General features: G+C 41.5%; 2 protein-coding genes across 2 annotated transcripts in view; one reads left to right on the forward strand and one right to left on the reverse strand.

Annotated features, from left to right (window-relative positions):
- Positions 1–4,374, reverse strand: part of LOC134661596 (large ribosomal subunit protein uL18) — a 226,170-nt gene extending 221,796 nt beyond the window's left edge. The window contains exon 1 of the mRNA XM_063517735.1: positions 4,366–4,374. Coding sequence (XP_063373805.1) covers positions 4,366–4,368 — 3 coding nt within the window. The 5' untranslated portion in view covers positions 4,369–4,374. The remainder of the gene's footprint in view (positions 1–4,365) is intronic.
- LOC134661598 (ras GTPase-activating protein raskol) overlaps positions 1–23,420 on the forward strand; it is a 149,916-nt gene extending 126,496 nt beyond the window's left edge. Inside the window, exons 6-19 of the mRNA XM_063517738.1 lie at positions 6,215–6,440; positions 9,876–9,945; positions 10,284–10,411; positions 11,306–11,449; positions 11,993–12,138; positions 13,012–13,257; positions 14,121–14,320; positions 17,077–17,285; positions 17,831–17,943; positions 18,055–18,221; positions 18,834–19,016; positions 20,084–22,174; positions 22,588–22,703; positions 23,209–23,420. Coding sequence (XP_063373808.1) covers positions 6,215–6,440; positions 9,876–9,945; positions 10,284–10,411; positions 11,306–11,449; positions 11,993–12,138; positions 13,012–13,257; positions 14,121–14,320; positions 17,077–17,285; positions 17,831–17,943; positions 18,055–18,221; positions 18,834–19,016; positions 20,084–22,174; positions 22,588–22,703; positions 23,209–23,416 — 4,247 coding nt within the window. The 3' untranslated portion in view covers positions 23,417–23,420. The remainder of the gene's footprint in view (positions 1–6,214; positions 6,441–9,875; positions 9,946–10,283; positions 10,412–11,305; positions 11,450–11,992; positions 12,139–13,011; positions 13,258–14,120; positions 14,321–17,076; positions 17,286–17,830; positions 17,944–18,054; positions 18,222–18,833; positions 19,017–20,083; positions 22,175–22,587; positions 22,704–23,208) is intronic.
- Positions 23,421–26,180: the final 2,760 nt, after the last annotated feature.

Here is a 26,180-nt window from a genome sequence, read left to right on the forward strand (position 1 = left end):
AATGTGCGGACGAAAAGGCTATAGTGACCGACCTAATGGATAACTATGACAAGTTCGTAGACAACAACGGCGGCGAGAGCCAGGTGATCGGGGCATTGATCAAGAAGCACGAAGCTCAACTGGCGAACAGTCCTCTGAGTATTCGGCGGGGATACCTGGACGTGGACGACGACGTCGCCGTGCATTCTGGTAAGCTGATCGTAATTTAAACACACGTTTACAACCTGACAACTCTAACGAAACATTATTTATTGCCATGCTCCGTGGCCCGATGGTAGTTGCGTAATATTTAATAGCTCGATAACCTCGTTGCACCAGTGAGATATCGAGTCGTGATCGCTTGATAAATAGGCTTAGTTTTGATATTAAGGTACTTAATGTTGTTATCTTCATTATAATAGTTTTCATAACGGTTTATTTATACCGATAGGGTTCACAAAGAATCTTCCGTTTTTTCCGGAAACAATACTCACGGTGTGAATAGAAAGTAAGTACGTTATGCCAGTCCGTTATGTAATGTGAATGTATCAGAACAGTCGAGTTGAAAATATGTTTATGTAGAAACGGGTAGAAGCGGTTGAAGTGCGCTTAGTAAGCGTCCTTCAGCCCAACAGCACCTTAATATGAATGACTCCGCTGTTTCCGAGTCGTACGCTTCTTGACGACTCACGTTGCAAAACAATGCTTAATAATTGCACGTCAAGGAACGGTATCATGCTTAGTTTCCTTCGTTATATTTAAGATTATAATGCGGAAAGCTTTGGTACTACCAAAGTGAAGACAATACCTTTTGACCTATTTCCTTTATTATTGTACACAATACGGCTTTCATTTTGTATTATTCTATTACTGCAATAAACTAAAGCTTTTCCCAAAGCTAACAAATGTCAGGTCTTTGTTCTGTTTGTCTGTGAGAGATGAGACGGTAAGAAATACACACAAGAGCAATCAAAACGGTTCTGTATAGAAATGTCGTCACAAAGAGATCCATTTTAATTTGCTATTAAGTGCAAGATATTGCTACTGTAACAATTTATCAGTAGATAAATTGATTGCATTGAATAGAATTCGTACTCGTAGGAGAACGTAATCCCAAAAATGTTTATAGTTATCATCACAATGAAGGGCCCCATTCGGCCTTGTGGGCGACGATGTCACTCGTAGTTTGTTGACATCACCGACGTCTACCTAATTGTCGTGTCAAATTTAAAACAATAATACAAAATATTGATAAAATGTGTTTATTATGTGTTAAATCAGTAGTTATTCAGGCGTCGTTATCATCACTTCCTCGTGGGCGTTTATCGGAGCGTTATCGCGACGTGCAATTAGCGATTGCTGCCGCGAGAGCCATCCACTGGCCGACCGACCGTCGATGCTCCTTACTGAACCAAACCAGTCGGAACATTCAGTAACGAAGCAAACGATTTATTCTTTAAGACACGATAATACACTACACTTAAAAGTCTTTGGTTATTGTAAAATATGTGGACTGTGCGGTTTTGTTGATATTATCGAAACCTACACTCAGGAAAACGAGTGCAGCAGATAGGCACTGTTTATTTTTTCAAATGTTAGTGGACGTTCAATATCTATCGTTTGTGTATTTATATTTAAGGTATAGGTTCGGTATTTCGTAACGATGTCCCTGAATTAACTTAGGTGTGGTTATTTTCATCCGAAATTCCAAGACGTAAGTTACTGATGACGGCTAAGCCCCTTATGTATAAAACTTAGCGAGTTCTTATAAACCTTTATTACATTTTGTCTCTTTCTAAAAAACAGTAATGTAAAAATGACGGATAGGGACAACCGATTATCAACGGTTTGTTAGATTACACAATCGTTTATGAATAACGCCATAATTAAGTAGTTACTTAATACATATTTTAATTTTGTATAAGGCGCGCCAATATTATAATTTTTTAATTTGTATTTGTATAGGTATCACCTTATTGATTTCTTGTAGAGTCCAGAGTAATAGGTATGTAATAGAAAGTAATGTATTTATGTAGCGGTGTATAACTAAAATATTGATGTTGATTTAATGTTGAAAAATTATAAACAGTACTGAACTCGAGTTGGCGTTAAGTATGTCAGTGTTGGACAATTTGAATGAAGATATCAGCTTTGGACATTGTAAGCCTCTCAAATGACATGTCAGGCGCAAATAACGTCGCAATATTAAAGGAACTGAATATAACAAGGACCCATGTGGTATATAAATTCCTCCATTTATACGACCTTATTGTCTGACGGTGTGGTAAATCTAATGGCTCCCTCGGAACATCTGTTGCTTCACAGGCCTGCTTAAAGCGGCGAGTGTTGTTGGCACCACCCAGCATTTCAATACAATTTTACTGACATACCTGTAGCGAGCTTATTGAAAGAAATCATTTACAGATAACGGCGTTTTCCAGATTGCGTTTCGTTGCTTGACACGTCGTTAACACTAATTGTGTTCCGGTGCCGGTTGTCATAAAATACATAGAAATCTCACCAGAATGCCAAGTTCAGATTAAGCCAAGCTCTTCACTGTGGTCGACGTGCGTGTAGCTTATTTAACCAGGCTATACTAGTGTTGATTACGACCGCCACACTTTTAATAAGTAATGTAATGTGTCTATGCGTGTCACATTTAGTATAACTTGTTTACGACGATGCACAATTACAATTGGATTCGAAATAAAAAAAAATATTGCAGAGGTACTTTTTTAAGAAAGTACGCAATAGAGCTTTGTTCTTAGGGAAAAAAAACCGTGCAAGTGCGAGTCGGACTCGCTCACGGAGGGTTCCGCACTATCAACAAAAAATAGAGCAAAACAAGCAAAGAAAACGGTCACCCATCCAAGTACTGACCCCGCCCGACGTTGCTTAACTTCGGTCAAAAATCACGTTTGTTGTATGGGAGCCCCACTTAAATCTTTATTTTATTCTGTTTTTAGTATTTGTTGTTATAGCGGCAACAGAAATACATCATCTGTGAAAATTTCAACTGTCTAGCTATCACGGTTCGTGAGATACAGCCTGGTTACAGACGGACGGACGGACGGACGGACGGACGGACGGACGGACGGACAGCGGAGTCTTAGTAATAGGGTCCCGTTTTTACCCTTTGGGTACGGAACCCTAAAAATTAGAGTCATGCAGGCTTAATATCAGAACAAATGATAATAATAATAATAGGCCTTTACCATCTGTGTCAGATGTTTAAGCAGCATCCCGGTTACGACACTTGTGTTCGTGGCTGTAAAGTCCTATACGAGAGAGGATCCCTCGACCACACACGCAGCAGGTGTATGCTCCCCCAGGTGGGCGGGGGTTGGAGGCCTGCTCGTGGCGCCTCATGTGTTTTTGAACAAATGATAAGGTTTTTGATAAAGGCATCACTTAAAAAAAAATGAAGCTATTGTCAAAGGCATACGTTGGTCACGGGCCGCGTGCACGCCACTTCCGGCGGATGCCACGCCACGCCATATACAACACCGTCACTTGTCCACGATACGTTATAATATAATATATCTATGTCAATGATGATGTCTTCATGCGTTGCGCGTCAGTATAGTGCGCCTGGTCGGCAATTTCTTCAACAGGCCAGCTGCAGTGAGCATTTTACCAGAGTGTCGCGTACCTTCACTCTTTTAATACTTTTGGAAAAGCTGATTTATTATATGATTCGGGTAAATTTTTAAGTCAAACCAGGAAATAAGACCAAAAATCGGAATAATCAAGAGAATAGTGTTAGGTAAACGACACCGGTGAACACATGGGAGAGCTATACTTTGTGCACTCGTATTTGCATTATTTGACTCATGACACTGACAACAGCAATAGAACGTAAAATATCTTGCACATCGAAATTACAAAGGAAGACAATTGCACTGCGAACGTTTACGTTCTACGACTTTTTTGGGGTTCCGTACCCAAAGGGTAAAAACGGGACCCTATTACTAAGACTCCGCTGTCCGTCCGTCCGTCCGTCCGTCCGTCCGTCCGTCCGTCTGTCACCAGGCTGTATCTCACGAACCGTGATAGCTAAACAGTTGAAATTTTCACAGATGATGTATTTCTGTTGCCGCTATAACAACAAATACTAAACACAGAATACAATAAAGATTTAAGTGGGGCTCCCATACAACAAACGTGATTTTTGTCCGAAGTTAAGCAACGTCCGGCGGGGTCAGTACTTGGATGGGTGACCGTTTTTTTGCTTGTTTTTTTTTTGCTTGCTTTGCTCTATTTTTTGTTGATGGTGCGGAACCCTCCGTGCGCGAGTCTGACTCGCACTTGGCCGGTTTTATTTTAATTTAGGGTTGGCCGGACACCACCGTTATGAATCGGTATTCGTCTAAGTAAATCGATATACATTTTTAATTTAAGGTCGCAACAATTCAATTCAACTCAATGTTTTATTCATAAAATATACATTTTACACGTCAAATAAAAAAAATTAAATCTAGGTAAATTTTGTTATAAGTCATTCATATTACAATAGTTATTAGATATTTATAACAAAGCATTATATTTTTTTTTATATCTTCTTATTATTATTTATTAACCATATAATACTAGCTTTATTTAAATCTCAAATAAAAATTCATTAAACGTCACAATTCGATACCTCAGTCTAGGTGCCATCCAATCGTAATCGCTTGCTGTGACAATCGATTTGGGTTAGTTACATCCCTATAATTAATTACTTATAGGTACGTCAGTCATAATGTGTCAAATAATGCAAATAAGAATAATTCCACTATAGTTATGACTGCAAGAGCCCGCGCACACGGAGCAATCTGGAGATCCGCGTTCTGTTGACTACTGACCGCTTGATATTAGAGTACATAAAATGGCAAATGCAAAATCTGAACGCGGAACACAGAACTCCAGACCGATCTCTGTGTACGCGGGCTCTACATCAAACGGCAGAACGGACTTGTGAGCTATGTATATCAGGCATTTGCTTAGGTACATCATAGAGTGGATATTTTCATTGTAGGTATTACTTACATATGTCGTTTCAGTTTGCTATTGGAATGTTTTAACTTCTGATGTTAAAACCATACATTCATAATATTTGCTGTTAGTCGTTGTTTATGGCATAAACAATACAATGGCATAAACTTTATGCAACTAGGTATCTAATGTTCGATATACATATTTTCATATTTTCACTCTCGTTACATTTCCAACCAAACAAACATTCATTCTTAAGATGACGTGATATAAAACATGCATGTTTTGCATTCAACATAGTCCATTCATATAGACTTGGCGTAGCTATGAAGAGCTTGCAAAATAAACATAAACGGTACCTACAACAATATTTTGATGACAACATGAAAATATATCGAACATTTCATACCTAGTTGCATAAACAACGATCAACATAAAATATTATGAATGTATGGTTTTAACATCAGAAGTTAAAGCTTTCTGTTCTGTTGTGTTTAAAATATATCTGCGTTGCTATAAGCTTTAGGATGTTATGCCATCGGCCTGTGGTAAAGAAGAACCTTGTTTGCCACTATTGTTTGCAATCACGGCCATTTCTGTCACGCGAGGCTGACAAAATTAAATGTCTATTATCTATATTATACGCAACTGTTTAAAGTTCTCATTATTACACGACCCAATATTGAACCCTGCTGTAATCAACTTTAATTTAGATTTGCAAATGATATGGCCGCCGTGCCCATGTGCAACGTATGACTCATTTGCAAAGGAAATGTATGTTACCCATAACATGTACAATGTACATTCCCCTTGTCAGGTCTCGAGTTATTTTTTTAAACCATGAGCTATTTAGGGTAGGGTGCAGTTTTTAGCACGTGTTTTATGCTTTTGTTGTCTATTTCCTACGAATGTTCTTAGTACATCTTACATTTGTTGAAATTAAACAACTCGCTTCCTTTTAAAGTAAAGTAAAAGTAAATTAAATCCATGTTTAAGACAGAAGTTGTCAGTAAGTTTAACCTTCAGTTAATTCAAAGTTAGGATTAAAGAAATTGCCGAAAATATCAGAACAAATAATAAAAAACACGCTATAAGTAATACTGTAATCAGAGGCATCTATTTTAATTCAATTAAATCTTATAATCAGTGCGTCCCACGCTTATAAAAATATACATTTTGGTTTTACGCTAGTGCGCGCGACTGCGCATAGTTTCCAATCAATCGTAAAATATCTACTAATGAATATAATGTTGTTCCACAGACACATCATACGAGAAGGCATGTCGGCGCGGATCGGCGCCCAGCACGCCCGTGCCGGGGGCGCAGGCCCAGCACAGCCCCTCGCGGCTGGCCTCCTTCTTCTTCTCGAAGCGCTCCTTTCGCAACAACCCGCTCAAGCGGACCAAGTCAGCCACCAAGTTGGAGCGCGACCGGGCCCTGCAAGCTCCGCCCACGCACCCGGCCTCGCATGCTTTGAGGACCTCCAGGTATACCACAACATACCACAACTACATACTCGTACTTTAAAGCTAAACTTCGAAACTATTTGACCTCATCCACAAAGACTAAAGGCTTCGTCACACAGGCGCGTTTTCCGGGCGGGGCGTGAGCGGGGCGTGAGCGTTTTATATATAAAATCGGCGCGCCCCGCTCACGCCCCGCCCGGAAAACGCGCCTGTGTGACGAAGCCTTAAGCGGCAGAGTAGCAGAGCGAGTAACTCCTCAGCTCGTTACGTTATTATTTTTTAAGCTACGCAAGCGCAAGTTATCAATTTCTGAAGAATGCTCACTTTGTAGTTTCGACTTTGTGTCCAACGTCGCGATTTGGCATAACAAAGGTGTGGTCAAGGAAATAAATTTGATATGGTTCAACTTTCCAGACATTGATATTGGAAAAAATTGCTTAGCAACCCGCTTTACTTGATTGTTTCTCACTTATTTATTTCTCTGCTAGCAATTGCCTTCTTCAAACTGATAGCTTCCACGGTATAATCTCATGCGACACAGCTGTAATTTTATGCCAGTTTTCCCTTTGTAATCTCCCTTCAAAATACGAGTACATCTTGTTTCTAACAAAATAACGGACATATATGGGATCGGGCTTTATTTAAAAACAAATGATAGAATTTTATACATATTATATACATTATTATGAAAAACATTATTATGTTTGTCATAATAATGTATGCCTTTTTCAATATCATTACACTTCATTGCATCTATAGCACGGCTAGAATATCAACTAGAATACAATACCTACCTATGTATGTTTATGTATATCTATTTGTATTTCTTATATGTGTATGTTTATTCACTGTAATTGTGTGTGTGTAAATATAGCCTTCATAATCTACTTTTTCGATTAATTTCTCTGTTTCCGCTACCCAAAGGTTGTCTGGAAGAGACTCTTAACGATAAGACCGCCTGTTGTCTGCCTCTACATTTAATAAATTGTTCTTCTCTTTGTTATCTTTTTACTGAGGTGTGCCAATAAAGAGTATTATCTATTATATCTATCTACCTGTCTGCTTAAAACATATAATATGTAATATTATCTCAGCAGTTGCTAGTCGGTACTTTTAATGAGCTCTGATTTCGCTTTCCTGCGTAGTTATTTCCTATAATAATACTCTAAATTCCCAACGCTACAGAATTCAGACTCTATGAAGTTGAACTAGACTAACTATTCATTCCATAAATAAAGCATCGGCCAGCGCGGCGGGGGTTAATTTGGTTAGGTTTTAATGCAATTCGTTTAAGGTCAGGTGGGGTAACTGGGTCTACTGGATAAGTGAACCTATACGTCAGAAATCAAAAACTAAACATTGTAGCGTGATGTTACCCAGTCGGTAAGATAGTACTTATAGGCTGGATACATTTTTTCTGAAAAATATGAGGGTAGATCACATACGTGAGAAAGGAGGGTATGCCAAAAAAATCAGTCAGCTGCCCGTCTAACATCGAGTTGTCGAACAAATATTCCTGCTGCTGTAAATATAATAAATAAAAGTGCTTAGGAGCTGATTTTAAAGGTAAGTGCTAGGTTATAGTTAGTGTTCCGTTTCCTTGGCGTTATTTTATTGAAATACCGTTGATTTGTAGTTTTATTTATAGTGGAAAAAATATAACCTATGATATATCAAGTAGGGGAAGTGGGTCTAGTAATACCGGGTCAAGAGAAACATATGTCCCACTTTCCCTGTATCAGATGTAACAAACATTTTCATTGCCTGTAAAAAATTATAATAAATTTTAAATTATTTCCGTTTGATGTTAATTTGTGGATTCATTCCGCACACGTATCGCAGCACATACCGCTTGTTAAGTTCATCAATATTCTATTGAAATGGAACTTTATTCTGCATACAGCGGAGTCTTAATAAAATACTAATTGAAATTAGCACCTACATTATACGAATGCTATATCGACATGAAATGATAATATTTGTATTCGCGACAAGTAATCTCAATAGTCTTTAAACGAGCAATTCTTGTTTATATATATAATATATATATAAATATATATATATATATATATATATATATATATATATATATATATATTTCGGCGATCTCGGAAACGGCTCTAACGATTTCGATGAAATTTACTATAAAGGGGTTTTCGGGGGCGAAAAATCGATCTAGCTAGGTCTGACCTCTGGGAAAACGCGCAATTTTGAGTTTTTATATGTTTTCCGAGCAAAGCTCGGTCTCCCAGATATTAGTTATTAAAAGATCAAAAATTCTAAAATATCTATGTGTATAAACCGTCTGTCTAGGACATCAGGGTAGGTAATATCTGTCAGCATACCAGCATATAGCCTATATTATTTAAGGCCACAGCACACCGGCTGCGTATGTGTAGACGTGCACGTGCGCGTGCGCTAAAATGTGCCGTCTCTCATAAGAATCTGTATATTACAACGCGCATGTGAACGTGCACATCTACGCACACGCATCCGGTGTGCACAGGCCTTTATTGTTTCGTGGTAACAACATCAGATAGCACTCGTATAGACAGCGTTAGAGATAAGAAATCCCTTACATGTACAGTTGTCGAGATTGGTAGGTACCTTTCTTGGGAGTTAACTGTACACATATATAAGTGTGGGCGCATAGGGAGTACCGAGTCACTTGAAATATGGCATAAGCTTCGGCTTAACAACTTGTCGCTAATGACGCTAAATACTTTATACTATACCGGCGAACAACTTCCTGTACTTATCTGAGTTAATAGAAAGGGATTTTGTTGATGTGTCTCTGTATGTACGTATTTAAATTGTTTTATTTAGCGATATGTCGTGACATTACCCACTACGTTACAGAGACGAGGCGTAATGTTGTGGGTATGGGAGTGTCGCCCCGCCCGTCTGCGCGCCTTATTTACTGGTGGCTCTTTAATTACTTCCCCGCTAACTAAACACGAACAACTTCATAGCTATTCCTATTATTACACGTTAGTTTTGGGCGGTTAACTTAGATAGATCTATTTACTCGTGCCTGTAATTCTATCGCTTTGCGTAACTTAGGATCCAATTCCAATTCGAAGCCAAGTTTTGCATTGTAGATTTTATTGTCCATTACCTAAAATATTCTAGTCCTGCTATGCTAACTATGAGGGGACAATGTTTTACCCAGATGAAATGATCCCAGGATTGCTTTGTGTAACTTGAGCTTTAACATGAATTCGTTTGCGCAGGTGTAACCTATATAAATACAATTTATAATTTTGCAGCTCTTAGTGTAACATTAACTAATTGAATTTCGGAAAGTAAATTTTTATGAAGAATTTCCTAACTGTCGTCTTCTGCCCCCGATATTTAACAATGCCCCCGGTATCTCGAAAAGTATCTGTCTCGGTATCTGGAATGGTGGCGTAGATCACCTAAGATTTTATTAATTAGTTCAATCGATTGTTCCAGATCACACGAGAGTTTACTATCGGCGCACTCTCCTGCAGTTTCCACCATGGATTTGGGACCGCCAAATCAGGTGGGTTACCTAACTAGATAATTTTGCGAGCGGTACTAGTGTCACCTATTTAATATCATTAGTTTCATTTGTGTAAGCAAACGTATAAAGATTTTCGGTTTTCTTTTATAATATGTATTAGTTATATTATATCACATTTTATTTACTGAACTTGAAAAATAACTGCTAATATAAAATGTCTTATATGTATTGAGATACGGTAATTTGGTTGTGATATCAATGTACATAGTTTGTGGAGTAGCTTAATAATGTTTGCAAATTCAAAGCTAGAACGTTTGGTTATACCGGGTTAACACACCCCTTCGTGGATTCGCGTAACATATGCATCTGTTATCCAGGTGGAAATACGTGCATTGCACTCGTCGGTGCTAGGCCGGCCGCATTGCTTCGCCCTAAGCGCTGAGAATCGCGCTCCTCGATATTTCGCGTGCGCCTCGAGAAAGGAACGTGACCGTTGGATTTACAGGTAAGATTTGAATTTAAAATATCTGCGGAATGCATCGGTAGAACCGCTGGAATGGACGTAAATTCGCAATGTTTATTTTAAGTGTCTAAGAACATTCAGTAATATTAATCGACGGCCAGTTATAATAATAAATTATTCCTACGGATGGCCTATTGTTACTGTAATCGAGCAAAATATAATCATTCTTAAGGGGCCCACTGCATGATTAACAGTCCGCCGGACGATATCGGCCTGTTAGAACAAAAAGTTGACAGCTCCGAACGACTGACAGGCCGATATCGTCCGGCGGACTGTTAATCAGTGGGCCCCTTTAATATCGGTTCTGACGACAGGTCTAACCTACGTACCTACCGTGGTTGGTGGCCGCTTAAGGCTATAAAGTGTATAGTATTAGACTAGCTAGGAGTGGCTCGGACTCATGGCGATTTGCAGCCTTAAGCCTTATGTATGCCTACGCTTATTAAATTTTAATTTATTAAGAAGTTACCTGTACTTACGAGCTTAGTCTGTACTGCTACTAGTACACTGGCCTTTTACAAAGCCGGACTTTGCCTTTGGCTTATACGCCTTACAAACTCGCCTTACTAACTCGATCCAGATAAAATGTCTCGACGTTTCGCCGCAGATCCAAAGCTGGGTTCTCACTACAATGTTACCGAGTGGATACGCTAACGAGGTTTTAGTGTGCATCGTACCTAGCTCATGATATGAACTTAAGATATCTGCGTTTACATTTCCTAGAAACTACTATAAACTAGTACATTTATTACAACTAGGGAACAAATCTATCAAATTTATAAATGTGGTTTTGGCCACTGGAGTACTTGGTTACTTTTTCCTTGGAAAGTGTCATATATTTCAGTTTATAATATATGATGTGTTGTGTATGTGTAGTCTGCGGCAGGCCGCGCGGCCCGACGAGATGCGCACGCGGCGCTGCGAGCGCTCGGTGAAACTGTGGCTGCTCGAGGCCAAGGCGATTCCGCCCAAGAAGCGCTACTACTGCGAGATATTGCTCGACGACACGCTTTACGCGAGGTGAGTTGCACTTCCACAGCTATCGAATCCTAACCACGCAAGGTGAAGACGCCAGTAATAGTCATGGACAATCATACAATCAGATAAAACCGGATAAAGCAACTCGTAGAAATAACTGGGCCAAAAACTTTTTAGTTATGAGTTTTTAATACAGATAGTACTATGGATAAATTATAGTACTTATTTCTAAAACTCGAAGGATATTTCTAAAAAGGTCGTCCACATTTAGCGAATACACTCGAGCAGTTAGCGATCCTTTCACAAATGTTAGCGAATGGCGCGCTATCTGGCCCTATTTCACCACGCTGCCAATTGACACCTGACTCTGACGAGTTCGTGTACATTTCTGAGTCGGATACTAATGATGGTACATAGCCTCAATATTTACTTGTTGGACGAGCAATGTACGGTGAATTGACAACATCAGGCGTCAATTGTCAGAGAGATTAATCAGGAGCCTGGATGCACCTTAATATCTTAATGTGGGAACTGGTACAACATTGTTTGCGAAAGTTTTACTAATAAATCCTTTATCATGTACAGATCATCGTCGAAACTGAAGTCGGAGCTGTGCTTCTGGGGCGAGGTGTACGAGTTCACCGGGCTCCAGGCGGTGCGCGCGATCAACGTCAACGTTTATAGGGAGCCCGAGCGGCGCAGCCGCAAGCGGGACAAACACGCGCTTGTCGGTTAGTACTAACAGCTACACTTACCCTACAGCCACAGAACGCACGCTCGGAGCGTGCACGCTCAATACTGATGCCGACTCACGCTGCTCAATACTTTTTTTACCAATGTTGCCAGTCCAGTCGCAGTCGGCGTCAGCGTTGAGCTCGCGTTTCGTGACCCAAGCGTTAACTGAATATCGGTAGATGCTATGCATTTGGAATAAGGTTTTTAAATTATAGTTAACAGTATGGACTATAGTATCCACCAACTTTTGTATAGGCCGTAGGTACACTCGCGAGCAATGCAAACGAGTTCGTATGGAGGTTTTTATACCGATTACTTGAATGCAAGGGTTGACCATCGCAATCTAACGCTATAACGCGGTGAGCATGATGGACACTTTTGCATCGGTACCACCCCGGGGCGGGTTACAGTAGGTAGACATTGATGATGTTGCCAAGACAAATGCAATTTTGATTTGTCAAAATGTTTCAAAATAGCAACTGGAATTGGAGACCTTTTCATTGGCCTCTGGGCCGCAAGAGTTCATTTATATATATATATATATATATATATATATATTATATATATATATATATATAGTCCTCCCCGCCGTGTCCGACGACGGCGACTCCTCCAACTGATTAATCAAGAACATGGAATGCTCGGACATGACTTGCGAAGCCAAACTTGGTTTTGAAAATACGATTACACGGTCCGCAATGGAGCTGGCCGGCTGAGTTGTAGGTGTAGGTATACGAGGGCTTCGGTCGCGTCTTACGGAGATGGCGCTTAGCATCCAGGTCTTCTAAACGCCGCTGCTCGTACTGGTCTCCTCTTTTATGAACAGTTGCACGCCATTCCGTTGTCCTAAATGTGAAACCCTACTCCAGGCACAGTCCGCATCCCGGTCGACGACGTATCCTCCCGATACCTCAACGAGCGTTGGTACCCCCTCTCCGGGGGCGACAAGCCGCAGTCCCCGGGGGGGCGCGCCCCGCCGCCCCCCGCCCCCGCGCTCCGCATCAAGTGCCGCTACCAGAGCGTGGACGTGCTCCCGCTCGACCATTACGCCAGGTTCCTGGACTATCTCAAGAGGAATTACAAGAGGCTATGCGAATATCTGGAACCGCATATTGGTAAGTGATGCGCTAAACAAATAGTGGTTACTTGAATAAAATTAAATGTACTGTCAAACCCTTAAAACACCCTATAATATAAATCTGTATACAGCATTTAATACTATAAAGACTCCAAAGAGAGGCAACTTGTATCTTACTCGTATAAAAAAAACATTGAATATGTCACACACAAATACAACAATCTACAAATTACTATAATTTAACCGTACGTTGTAACCGGTTAAAAACAGCATCATGCATTAATTAATAAGCTGACTTTGTGTATGGTAGCGCCATCTGCCGGCAAATATGTTACATAGAAGCATTGAAATCAGCGCCCTCTGTCAACGAGTTACTACACTCAATTCAGAACTACTGGCAAATCACTTGTAAATACGACCAGCAAAAACATATTATTCGGGATCAGAGGGCCTACCGCGAACCACGTTCGACGTGTTGCATCTCTGTCGCACTTGTAATTTCGTACGTAAGTGTGACAGGGCGGCAACATGTCGAACGTGGTTCGCGGTAGACCCTCAGTTTTACTGCTACATTAAAATAAACTCCCGAAACATTTAGTGCAGGCGGGTGAATCAACTTTTTCTTGTCACTCGTTGCCATGGTTACGTTCTCCTGGGTCACTCTTTAAAACCTGATTGTTAGGCATTTAAATTCACAAAACACGCTTTTTTGTGAAAAGTATCACACCCTTTCCATTGAGGGTCGTCTACCAAGCGTGTCAGAAGAAGGTGGTGTACAATGACTTCTAACAAACTATGCTACTATTGTCTCTTGTCTCACCGGACAGAATAACAAGAAATAGTTGATCCACCCAGGCGCTAACTGATCACTGAATTCAATTTCTTCTGTGTTTTTATTAGGCGTAAAGGCTAAAGAGGACATCGGTTGCGCGCTGGTCCTGTGCATGGCCGGCGCGGGCCTGGCGCCCCGCTACTTGGCCGATGTGGTAGCCCTGGACGTGCGCAGGACGGGCGACCATTCGCTCACTTTTCGAGGCAACTCGCTGGCTACCAAGAGCATGGAGGCATATTTGAAACTCGTCGGCGATCAATATCTGCAGGTATGTTTTTAGGGTCGCTAGAGTTCCAGAACGTGCAAAGTCATGTACTCATGTTGATTGTATGAACTATGAATGTATTTATCTCTTTCATCATCATCTCCTAGCAGTTTTCGGCCACAGCGACTGCTTTCTACCGCTGAGAGCGTCCCTGGTGCGCTTTCAGGTGATTGACATAGCCAATATCTCTTTAGTTATAATTTAAACACAGTACCTAAAGAAAAAAGTTTCAAAAGTACGGGAAGTAGTGTATTTGATTGTCAGCATCGAATTACAGTCAGCAAATTTATTAGATTAGCACTCCTGCGTACATATTTTGTATGAAGGGGTGCTAAGCTAATAGTTTTCCTGACTGTACAGTCACATGTTTTAATTTATGACCCATTTTTGTACCTTGTCACAGCACAGTGACAATAGCATGAGGTCTCTAGCCAGTGGCGGATTTCCCATAAGGCACAGTAGGCTCGAGCCTAGGGCGGCGAGATATTAGGGGCGGCAAATTGTGACAAAAAATTCGCTGATTATAACAAGAAATAATTCAAAATTAGGCAACGAATTCTCAAAAAAGGTACCCATAGAGGGAAATGCTTGGAAGTCTTGGAACACAATTTTGGACTTCGTAACTTTGTTTGAACTAGTTAGGAGGTGAACATATCAAAAGTCCCCGGCCGTAGCCCTTGCTGAGCCGGGGAAAGAGGGGGGTTTGAAGGTCCCATTTTTCGGTTTTTCGCTTATATCTCGGAAACTATGCGTTCTAACGACAAACATGATCATTATACAAAATGAAACCTGATTTTGGCTACAAGTTTTACTCAGTCAAGCTTTTCGATATCTTGAGGGCCCTCTACACTTGTATGCGAATCGCGGCACGAAGCCCCGAACGCGACTGTGGCGTCGATTTCGCAGTGGCTCTTGAAATATTGCATTAAATTTTCTTCAATAATATTGACGAGGAAAGGAACCCGAAAAATTTTAACAGTTTATTACTGATCATATTAAATGACTAAAATGTCCTTTCAACTTCTCTGGAATTCGCTGGAGGCCAAAATAAGGAAAAAAAAATGTTATGTATATGAGCGTTTATAGGTGAATTTTGGCAAAAAAAAGATTTTCTTATGGTTCTTTTTAGATTTTTTGAATGTTTTTGTACATAAAAAATAAGTGTTATTGGTAAAACTGTCACTTAAAATGAACAAGTATTTGCTTTTTTTCGTAAAACCTATTTTTTTTTTTGCAAAACGTTACTACTTTCTGACATTTATCAATAAGGATAATATGTAAACTACGTCGCATAGTGGCAACATCGCCACCGTAAATGCATTTTAGATGTTTTGTTTTTAATTGGTAATAATTCTGAAACTAGGCGAGTTCCAGAAAAGTTTATAGGACATTTTAGTCTTTAAATTAAATATGATCAGCGGCGATATCATGGTCGCATTTTTATCACTTGTCATGTTATGCGTCACTTTCGCACTTACATACTTGTTAGAACGTGACAGGCATGATATCATAAAAAACCGACCATCTTAGCCCTACAGGAATACACTGTTAAAATCTTATAGGTTGTTGTACCGTAAATATTTACATATTATGTATTGAAGGAAATTTAATGCAAAATTACAGAGAGCGGATTTCTCAAAAACTAAACAAAATACCTATCGAAAAACTCGATTGACTCGACTGTATAAAACTTGTAGCAAATTTAATTAGCTTTGATTTTGTATAATGAATTTGTCACAAGGACGCATAGTTACTGAGATATAATAAGCAAAAACCCGAAAAATGGGACCTTCAACCAAACCCTCCTACCTACCCCCGCTCAAGGGGACTTTTGATATGTTCACCTCCTAACGAGTCCAAATAGAGTTACTAAGTTAAAAATGTGTCCCAAGCATTTCCCTCTACACCTTTTCGTCGCCTGACCTAAATGTAGTCAATATGATGGGTGCTGATGCTGAGAAAGGGGCGGCTACAAGGCCTGGAGCCTAGGGCGGCAAAGACTGCAAATCCGCCACTGTCTCTAGCGACTTTCATATTGATTATCACTGTGACAAGGTACGAAAATGGGTCATAAATTAAAATATGTGACTGTACATACATAAAAATGGTCATGGAAATAAAAACGGAAGCGGTATTATACCATAGTATAATGTGTAATTATTAAGTATACAATTGTACTGTAAAACAAACTGAAGTCGTCATAAGCTGCTGTGCCTGATGTAGGTATTTGAATTCCAAAAGCAATTCACTTGTAAATACGTATATCAGGACCAGGGATGTTGCGAATATCCGCATCCGCATCCGCAACCGCGGAACTTCCGCATTATTTTCAACATCCGCATCCGCATCTGCATAAAATCGATGTGGATTGAATGCGGATGCGGATGTGGAACAGGTCGGTACAGGAACGTCTTAGCATCGGCGTAAGTGCTAGACTGCTAGGTAATTTAGTCATTAACCAAAAAACCTATTAGAAATGAACAGTCAAGCGTGAGTGGGACTTAATGTACGGAACCCTTGGAACGCGAGTCCGACTCGCACTTGGGCGTTTTTTTGAAATAAAAATTACTAAAATGTAATATTTGACGTTTTTTACTGTACTATCTTGACATTCGCATCCGCATCCGCGGATGTGAGCCTTTAAAAATCCGCATCCGCATCCGCTTCCGCGGATGTCAAAAAATCGGCATCCGCAACATCCCTGATCAGGACATGTAATCGGAGATCAGATGGACACATGTAATCTCTTGTATCAACAGGACACACTGAGCGAAGCGGTGGCAGCGGCCGCCGGTCCCGGCGCGGCCGAATGCGAAGTGGACCCCTTGCGTGCCGGCAGCGGCGCAGCCCTGCGTCGGCAACAAACCGCCCTCAGGGACGCGGTCACTCTAGCCTGGAGGGCCATAGCCGGCTCCGCGCCACGGTTCCCCCCACCCCTCAGGGACTGTTTCGCCACCTTCCGCGAGAGGTATGTCTCATTCATAATACTTTGCACCTAAGCTCCGCCCGGGACCGAAGAAACGAAGCTTGGAAGATTGAAGAACTTGGTTTCCCTGAAGAAGACAAAAATAATAAACGGTACGTTACGATTTATTACTCTTAATTCTTTGGGATGACTAAGCGATGGATTTTTATTTCTTGCAATGTTTGTGCGAAAGCGTATAATCTAAACTGTGTTCACTTGTGTTTGTCTGCTAGCCTTGCGAAATTGTTTTTTTTTTTATATTTATCATACTGTTGTTTTTAATGCTTTAAACACTACTGCGAAATACAATGTGTAGTTATTAAAATATCCTCAATCTGTTTCATTTCCTATCTCTAAATAAAAATCGTGAGTTCAAGAGAATTAAACCCTTTATATTACATTACGTCACGTATTAGTCACGTATTGAGATACATTGCCAACAAAAGGTTGTACGTGATATACGAAACGCAAATCGACTTAGTCGCTGTAATAGTTATGCTACTCGTCAATAAATGGCGCCTCATGCGGTTCATTTGCGTTGTTTACAGACTGATTGCGATGGGCCGAGAGGACATTTCGGACAACTTGATAAGTGCGTCCATATTCCTCCGCTTCCTCTGCCCTGCAATTCTGTCTCCAAGTCTATTTGGGATTACTCACGGTAAGAACATTTTCGTTGTTACCAAGTTGTTTCAGATACTTTGATTACAACGCCATCTATCCGTATATGTGTGAACTACTTGGTTTGTTAAAAGATTATATTGGTTTCCAGAGTACCCTAATGAGCGAGCCGCCCGTAACCTGACACTAGTTGCCAAGACCCTGCAGACACTGGCGAACTTCACACGGTTCCAGGGCAAGGAGGCGTTCATGGAGTTCCTCAATGACTTCCTTGAACAAGAGGCGCCTAATATGAAGGCGTTCCTTAGATCTATTTCGGTGAGAAACTTTAAAATTATATCTGTCAAATATTAAGACAAACCTAGGTGTAGGTATTAGTTTCAATTAGGCAAATGAAGAATAACGATAAATAAATGATATAATAAATAATAATTAAGACTATATATGTCCCACTGTTGGGCACAAGCCTTCTTTCATTCGCCAGAGGGATTGGGCTAGAAATGATAAAAAGGCAACGGTTATTTATTTATTTAAACTTTATTGCACAAAATATATACAACAATGTACAAATGGCGGACTTAATGCCAAATGGCATTCTCTACCATCATCATTACTCATATTATCATCATCACTAAAATAAATAAATCATCATATCATTATCATTATCATTAACATCATCATCATCATCATCATTACCACCATCATCACTCACTCATCATCATCATCACTACTATCATTCATTAGGTACTAAAATAAATAAATAAACTTTCTCAATATTAGGACAATTGTATGAGAGGAATACATTACTTAACCTAAAAGCCCACCGCCAAGTCAGGTCCCTATCCTATCCCTAACTGCCAACACGTCTATAGAACGAATCGCTATCCGGCGCCAAAGATCGAGGCCTAAGGCGTCACGTAATTATTCCAGATGCGTCCTCAAGAGCAAGCGCAGGAGGGCAGCAACCGCAACTCGTCGGCCTCGCAGAGCTCCGTGGAAGCGGTGGAGGCGGACCCCGAGTGGGCGCCGCACGTGGACCTGGGCAAGCAACTGGCGACTTTGCACGCGCTGCTGGTCGACAGCCTGCCTAAACTGCCTGGCGGGAGGACTCAGGTGATATAATCATTATCACTCAACTGTAAGGTCAAGCATACAAGGCAGCAAATGCTTCTCAGCGTCGCAGACTCGCAGAGCTCCGTGGAAGCGGTGGACGCGGACCCCGAGTGGGCGCCGCACGTGGACCTGGGCAAGCAACTGGCGACTTTGCACGCGCTGCTGGTCGACAGCCTGCCTAAACTGCCTGGCGGGAGGACTCAGGTAATATACTCATTATCACTCGACTGTAAGGTCAAGCATAAGAAGGCAGCCATAGACTAGGAATCCTCTAGACGGAGTTTAGAACAATTATTTCATGAAACCGATGCTGCCAAAAATACTGGGGTGCGGGGGAGGAGGTGAGCGAATCCCGTGCGTGATTGGTCCGTTCAAAGACACGGACCAATCACGGCATGGGATTCTGATACTTTGACTCGAAGATGGAATAAAACTACCGTATATTTGTGGCAGAGGGGGTAGCGTTACTATGCTCAGTCTAGAGGATGTCTTGTCTGTGAAGGCAGCAAATGCTTCTCGGCGTCGCAGACTCGCAGAGCTCCGTGGAAGCGGTTGGAGGCGGACACCGAATCTATTCTATTCTATTCGCTCCGGCGCTGAGTGCCTGGCATATAGCGTGCGTACTCTTCTGTTTCCTCAAACCGAAAATGCATAGAGCTCGTGCTTGGACAATAAATTTGATTACCCAAAACATACAGAAATATAGTAAGACAAGAGTGCTCACTCCATACATCAGTTAGACTATTAATTTCAGTGTCTACATTTAGCATCGAGTAGCGGAACTATCAGTACTGCTACTTGACAATAGATGTAGCACCGACCGGAAAGTCTTATCTTAAGAGCATAAGACTTTCCAGTCGGTGCTACTTCTATTGTCAAGTAGCAGTACTGATAGTTCCGCTACTCGATGCTAATAGTCTTTTTGGTACTAAAACTGATGTATGGAGTGAGCAATCTATCTATTTTTTTCTCTACGCCCAAAAGTTACTTTCTAATAATTCCAAATCGGTAATCTTTCATAAGCTTAAGCTTTTAATTGACACTTGTGTATTCCAAATTTGTTACAGGAACTGGAGCCGTTGCAAGACATCCTGGACGAGCTGAGCAAGCGACTCGCGAGCAGCGACAACGGCGTCACGCCGCACGTCGCCGACAACATCTTCCGCTTCAACGACCCCACCTGCACCACCCCCACCAACAAGCCCGCGGAACCCTCCAGCGGCCAGAACAACTTCGCTCACAGCTCCCCTATAATGCCCAAGAGCGGCGTGCAGTTCAACATAAGCCCCTCCAAATCCAACGCCGAGGATTCCAAGTACAAAGGCGCGTACGCCGGCATGAAATCCCCCGCCAACCTCCGCTCCGCCACCCTCCCCAGAAACGTGTACGCCTCTAGCCCCGTTCAAAACGTCAACCCCGACCGCTATAGCTCGCAGTACAACAACCAGGAACATTGCGTCAACCTTAAAGTCGTCCAGATAGGATTCGGTTCCGACCAGTACCCCAAAGGCATTAATAATGGCGTCGGCGAGAGCCTCGAGCGCCGCATGCAGGGCTACAAACCCGGCAACTATCAATCCACTCACTTCCACAACGCCAACTACAACGCCACCGAGCGGTCGCCCAGCTCCGACAACATTAACCACAATTATTGCTCCAATGACATGCAAAATCTCATGAGGGACACGGCCACTCTCGAGGAGTTATCAGACTTATTGAAATACGCCGACGATTCTGATATCGTCGACGAGAAACTTATTATGAACAAGAAGACATTGTCACAAACCCAGTCGAATAACAACAACAATGTTGTCGTTAATGGGAATAAAGGATATGCTAATAACGGATCGAACGTCTCTATCAGCGGGCTCTCGAACGTCGCCAGCTCCGGGTATCAAAGCATAGCCACCTACAGCCAAAGTTCTAGTCCCGTAGAAAACGCCGCCCATCACCATCCACCTTACGAGAACGGCGGCCAGCCAATGAGCCGGTACTCGCAACTTAACTACCAGAAGCAGAGGGACAAGCACTACTACGACAATAAGAACGACAAGTTCTACCCAAAGAGCCAAGTGCAACAGAAAATAGAGTACGACATCCAAAAATACGGCATCCAGAACTTTACGATGCCTGACGCCGCGCAGACCAACACGAGCGCGAACTCGAAGATGGCTCCGCTCGTGTTCACAAATCCCGTCTACAACATGGAGGACAGCCGTCAGACTTCGGAGAAGAAGAAAACCAATGAGAACAGGAATTCCAAGCGATGTCCCTGTGGCTCGTCCAGTTCATCGATAGATGAGGAGGTTCTGAGCACGGACAACGTGGAAACTAACTCCGAGGAGGGTTCTACAAACTTCAACGACGAAGGTAGAAGCTACGATCACCAGAACCGCAACAATACCCACCGAAAGATAACCAGAGATAGTAATTACGAAGACGTATACCAAAGGAGCAATCACAGCCATTCGCCGCGCGTGCGCGACGACGAGTCCTCCAGCAACTCGCCGAGCCTGCGCAAGAGCAGCAAGACGCGCATGCCGCGCACCAATCCCATGCTCTCCTACTCCACTAACCAAAACCCACCGAATTACAAGCATTTCGGTCAGCGCGGCGAGTCACTCTACGAGAGCAAGCCCCACCACATCTCCACCGAGGGCTACCCCATGAGCCGCTCCGAGTCCAATGTCGAGGAGGTCAACAAGGAGATGTACCGATTACAGATCTCACGGAGTCAGAAGGCGTTGAGCAATATGGACAATTTGAAAGTCTCTCCAGAGAAATATTCGCTCGGCGACGCCGCGTCCGAAACTAACTATCCCCTTGATCGCGCGTATTCAGCGGCTAAGATGTCGAGCAGTCGTTTGAACGAGGACCTGGACAGGCACCAGGAGTATTACCAGAGGCGGGAATCGCCTTCCCGAATGGTCTTTAGTCGAGAGTCTCACTCGAGCGAGGCGAGCGAGCGCGCCGGGCGCGAGGCGCGGGAGGCGCCGCGCGAGGCTCGCGAGGTCCGCGAGCCCGGCAGAGAGAAGCTGCAGAGGCGGCTGAGCCTGGAGTCGGCGCGGGAGCTCACGGACAGCTCCGACGACCTGGAAGACACGCTCTACAGCACCACAGGACGCCGCCGCAACAAGCATCACAGGACCATCGAACAGGTAAACTAAACATCCTTATAGATAACTATTTTAAAATAAATAATTACAAAAAAAAACTTCTGGGCGCTTCCGTGCGCGTTAGAGCGTCTGCCATCTTGTGGCCTGAATCGGAAACATAAACAATACTTTGACTGTGACAATGACACTACACGTCAAAGCAAGTATTGCCCTCTACAGTTCGCGTATGTTTTCTTGTGCATCTTAGATTGTAAGTTCTGCCATCTTGTGGGCATTGGATGCTTAAATTTGACTTTTACTTTACGCGCGATTAAACAGGGGGCTCCTGTGCTGCTCTCTACAGTTCATGCACGCCCCCTATTGATTCGTAGGCTGCATTCTGTAGCAAGAACTTAAACATTAGATTCACGTACAACGTCATTACTAATAATTATTATATGATATTATATTCCCAGTACGAGCGAGAGATCGACCGGCTAAAGAACTCCGTGGACCTGCTGCGCGGGAGGCTGGGCCCCGCCGAGCCCGGCCAGGACACTTCCGACACCAAGATGAAAGCTATTATCACCAGGTAAGTAACGAAGTTTACGATCCTTAAATCCTCTCTTAAAAATCCTTTTTTTAGCCTGAGGAAATGTTTCCATTTGTTTTCGTATATATAAATCGTTAACTGATTTGAAATTATGCATATTTTCGATTTATAATGACATTCAAGATTTTATGATAAAGCTGTCTGGTATATGAGAAAAGCTCTTGAAATAGAATTTAGTCCTTTAACCTTTTAACCGCCAGCAATTTTTGATCGAGCGTGCTCGTGTCGCCACCGACAGTAATTGTACCACGCAGAGTAAGGTTGGCATAGTTACATGAGTTATAAATGTGCTGTAAAACCAAATCAGATCTTTGTCTTATTTATCAGACTGTGGCGAAATGAGCTGGATATGTAATGTCGTATATATCCGACTCTGGCGGTTAAAGGATTAATTATTTATCAGTGTAAGAGTTGCAAAAGAATTCCTCTATTAGTCTTTACATTCGCGTTGAAAAATTCGCCAATGACTTTGTGACGTGGTCAGGTTGATCAGTGTGGAGGAGGAGTTGCGGCGCGAGCAGCGCAAGATGGCGGCCGCGCTGTCGCACAAGCAGCGCGTGATCGAGGCCCAGGAGCACCGCATCGCCGCGCTCGACGAGGCCAACACGCGCCTGCTGTCCGCGCTAGTGCACCTACAGCAGCGCGCGCCGCACCCCGCGCACCAGCACAACCACCAGGAGCTACAAATATAATCACACTAACCTGTACCATAGAGAAATATAGTAAGACAAGAGTGCTCACTCCATACATCAGTTCAGACTATTAATTTCAGTGTCCACATCTAGCATCGAGTAGCGGAACTATCAGTACTGCTATTTGATAATAGATGTAGCACCGACCGGAAAGTCTTATCTCAACAGCATAAGACTTTCCGGTCGGTGCTACATCTATTGTCAAGTAGCAGTACTGATAGTTCCGCTACCGATGCTAGATGCTAATAGTCTTTTTGGTACTAAAACTGATGTATGGAGTGAGCACTCTATGTATTTCTTTCTCTATGCCTGTACTGTACAGTCTCATTACTTGCATGCCACTCGGTGACTAGGCTACCGACAGCGTTTATTATGTCAGAGAAGGACTTCAACATGCATTGACCAAAGCGTTGCGTTGATTTCTAATTGATGATTTGTAACTTCGGCTATTTAAAATATAGAACTACATTAGATATTTTCACAAAAATCCATCTTAAGACACAAGTTCATTCAAGTTTTAAATAGGTATTAGGCAAGTTTTAATTTTTTTTTTAATGCGGTCTAAAACGGTTTTTGTAAAGAATGTTACCAGTTACTACAGCCGAAACACATACCGTTATTGGCCGTATGACTAGTAATCAGGGATGTTGCGAATATCCGCATCCGCATCCGCAACCGCGGAACTTCCGCATTATTTTCAACATCCGCATCCGCATCCGCATCCGCATAAAATCGATGCGGATTTAATGCGGATGCGGATGTGGAACAAGTCGGTACAGGAACGTCTTAGCATCGGCGTAAGTGCTAGACTGCTAGGTAATTTAGTAATTAACCAAAAAACCTATTAGAAATGAGCAGTCAAGCGTGAGTGGGACTTAATGTACGGAACCCTTGGAACGCGAGTCCGACTCGCACTTGGCCCCGGTTTTTTGAAATAAAAATTACTAAAATGTAATATTTGACGTTTTTTATGGTACTATCTTGACATCCGCATTCGCATCCGCATCCGCGGATGTGAGCCTTTAAAAATCCGCATCCGCATCCGCATCCGCGGATGTCAAAAAATCGGCATCCGCAACATCCCTGCTAGTAATATCAACTTTAATTATTATTTTATATTTTTCAAACTCGATGGGTATATAGGACTAGCTGTTGCCCGCGACTTCGTACGCGTGGATTTGTATATTGGTGGTTATATATTCTACATCAGCTTAGAACATTATGCAGCAAAAGATTGCAGTAGGACGGTTGATCATTTGTTAATTATTAATATTATACAACGCATGAGACTTGTCTTTCACAACCTACGAAGTTTCAAGCCCCTAACTGACTAAAATTGTTCTCGATATAACCCCTCTCAAACCCCTTAGAAGATTTTCATGTCCTCTATTTAATAAAACCTACTACCTAACTACATTTACGAAGTTTGAAGTTCCTAGCTTATAATAAAGTTTTAACCTTTTTAACCCTAAATTTTACAAAACGCTGAAATTATTTTTCCTGTCTTCTAATAATATACCCCAAATACAAAGATTCAAGTCCCGCGCTCGAAAACATGTTTGATATCCATACAAACTTTTAACCCCTTTTTCACCACCTTAGGGGATGAATTTTCAAAATCGCTGAAATTAATTTTCTTGTATTTTAATAATATATCTTTTTACGAAGTTTCAAGTTGCAAGCTTAAAATAAAATTTGAACCCCATACAAACTTTCAACCCCTTTTTAATCCTGTTAGGGGATGAATTTTATAAAACGCTGAAATTAGTTTTCTTGTATTTTAATTGAATACCTTTTTGCAAAGTTTCAAGTTCCTAGCTTAAAATAAAATTTGTACTCCAAGACGAAATTTCATCCCCTTTTTAACCCCCTTAGGGGTTGAATTTCCAAAAACGTTGCAATAACTTTTTTTTCTAATCGGCTATTATGCCTTTCTAAGAAGTTTCAAAGCATTTGTAATGAATTAAAACTTTCAACCCCTTTTTAACCCTGTTAGGGGATGAATTTTTAAATTACTTTTCTTGTATTTTAATAATATACCCATATACAAAGTTTCAAGTCCGCACTCAAAATTTTTTTCGATCTCCATACAAACTTTCAACCCCTTTTTCACCACCTTAGGGGATGAATTTGCAAAAACGCTGAAATTTGTTTTCTTGTATTTTAATAATATATATTTTTACGAAGTTTCAATTTCCTAGCTCAAAATAAAACTTGAACCTCATACAAACTTTCATCCCCTTTTTAACCCCCTTAGGGGTTGAATTTTTCAAAATCGCTTCTTAGCTCTTATACGTTTTATAAATGCAACCTAGAGTCCAAATTTCAACTTTCTAGCATTTGTAGTTTCGGCTTTGCGTTGATCAGTCAGTCAGTCAGTCAGTCAATCAGTCAGGACACGTGCATTTATATATATAGATGATAGGTGTCATCTCCATATAATGTATAACCATTGTCTAACCTAAAAACGCTAAATCTTACAAAATTTCATTGAACATCGAGTTTGAAAAATATTATAATCGACTGTCAACGTATGATGGTGGTAAGTGAAAAGGATTTTTTTAATTACGTGTCTATGAACATTAATCGTACTAGTCTAATGTTTTAAATGTCTTATAAAAGTTATAGATATAGGGCTCGGATTTAAAATGATGAATATATTTATTTGTTTAATCCACCGAATTGCTTGAAATGAACTGAAAACCATCATAAATTGCTATTTGACTGTTGAAGTTGATAAATATCGAAACAACTTTAAATTGAG

The sequence above is a fragment of the Cydia amplana genome, chromosome Z (assembly GCF_948474715.1).
Source record: "Cydia amplana chromosome Z, ilCydAmpl1.1, whole genome shotgun sequence".
NCBI lineage: Eukaryota > Metazoa > Arthropoda > Insecta > Lepidoptera > Tortricidae > Cydia > Cydia amplana.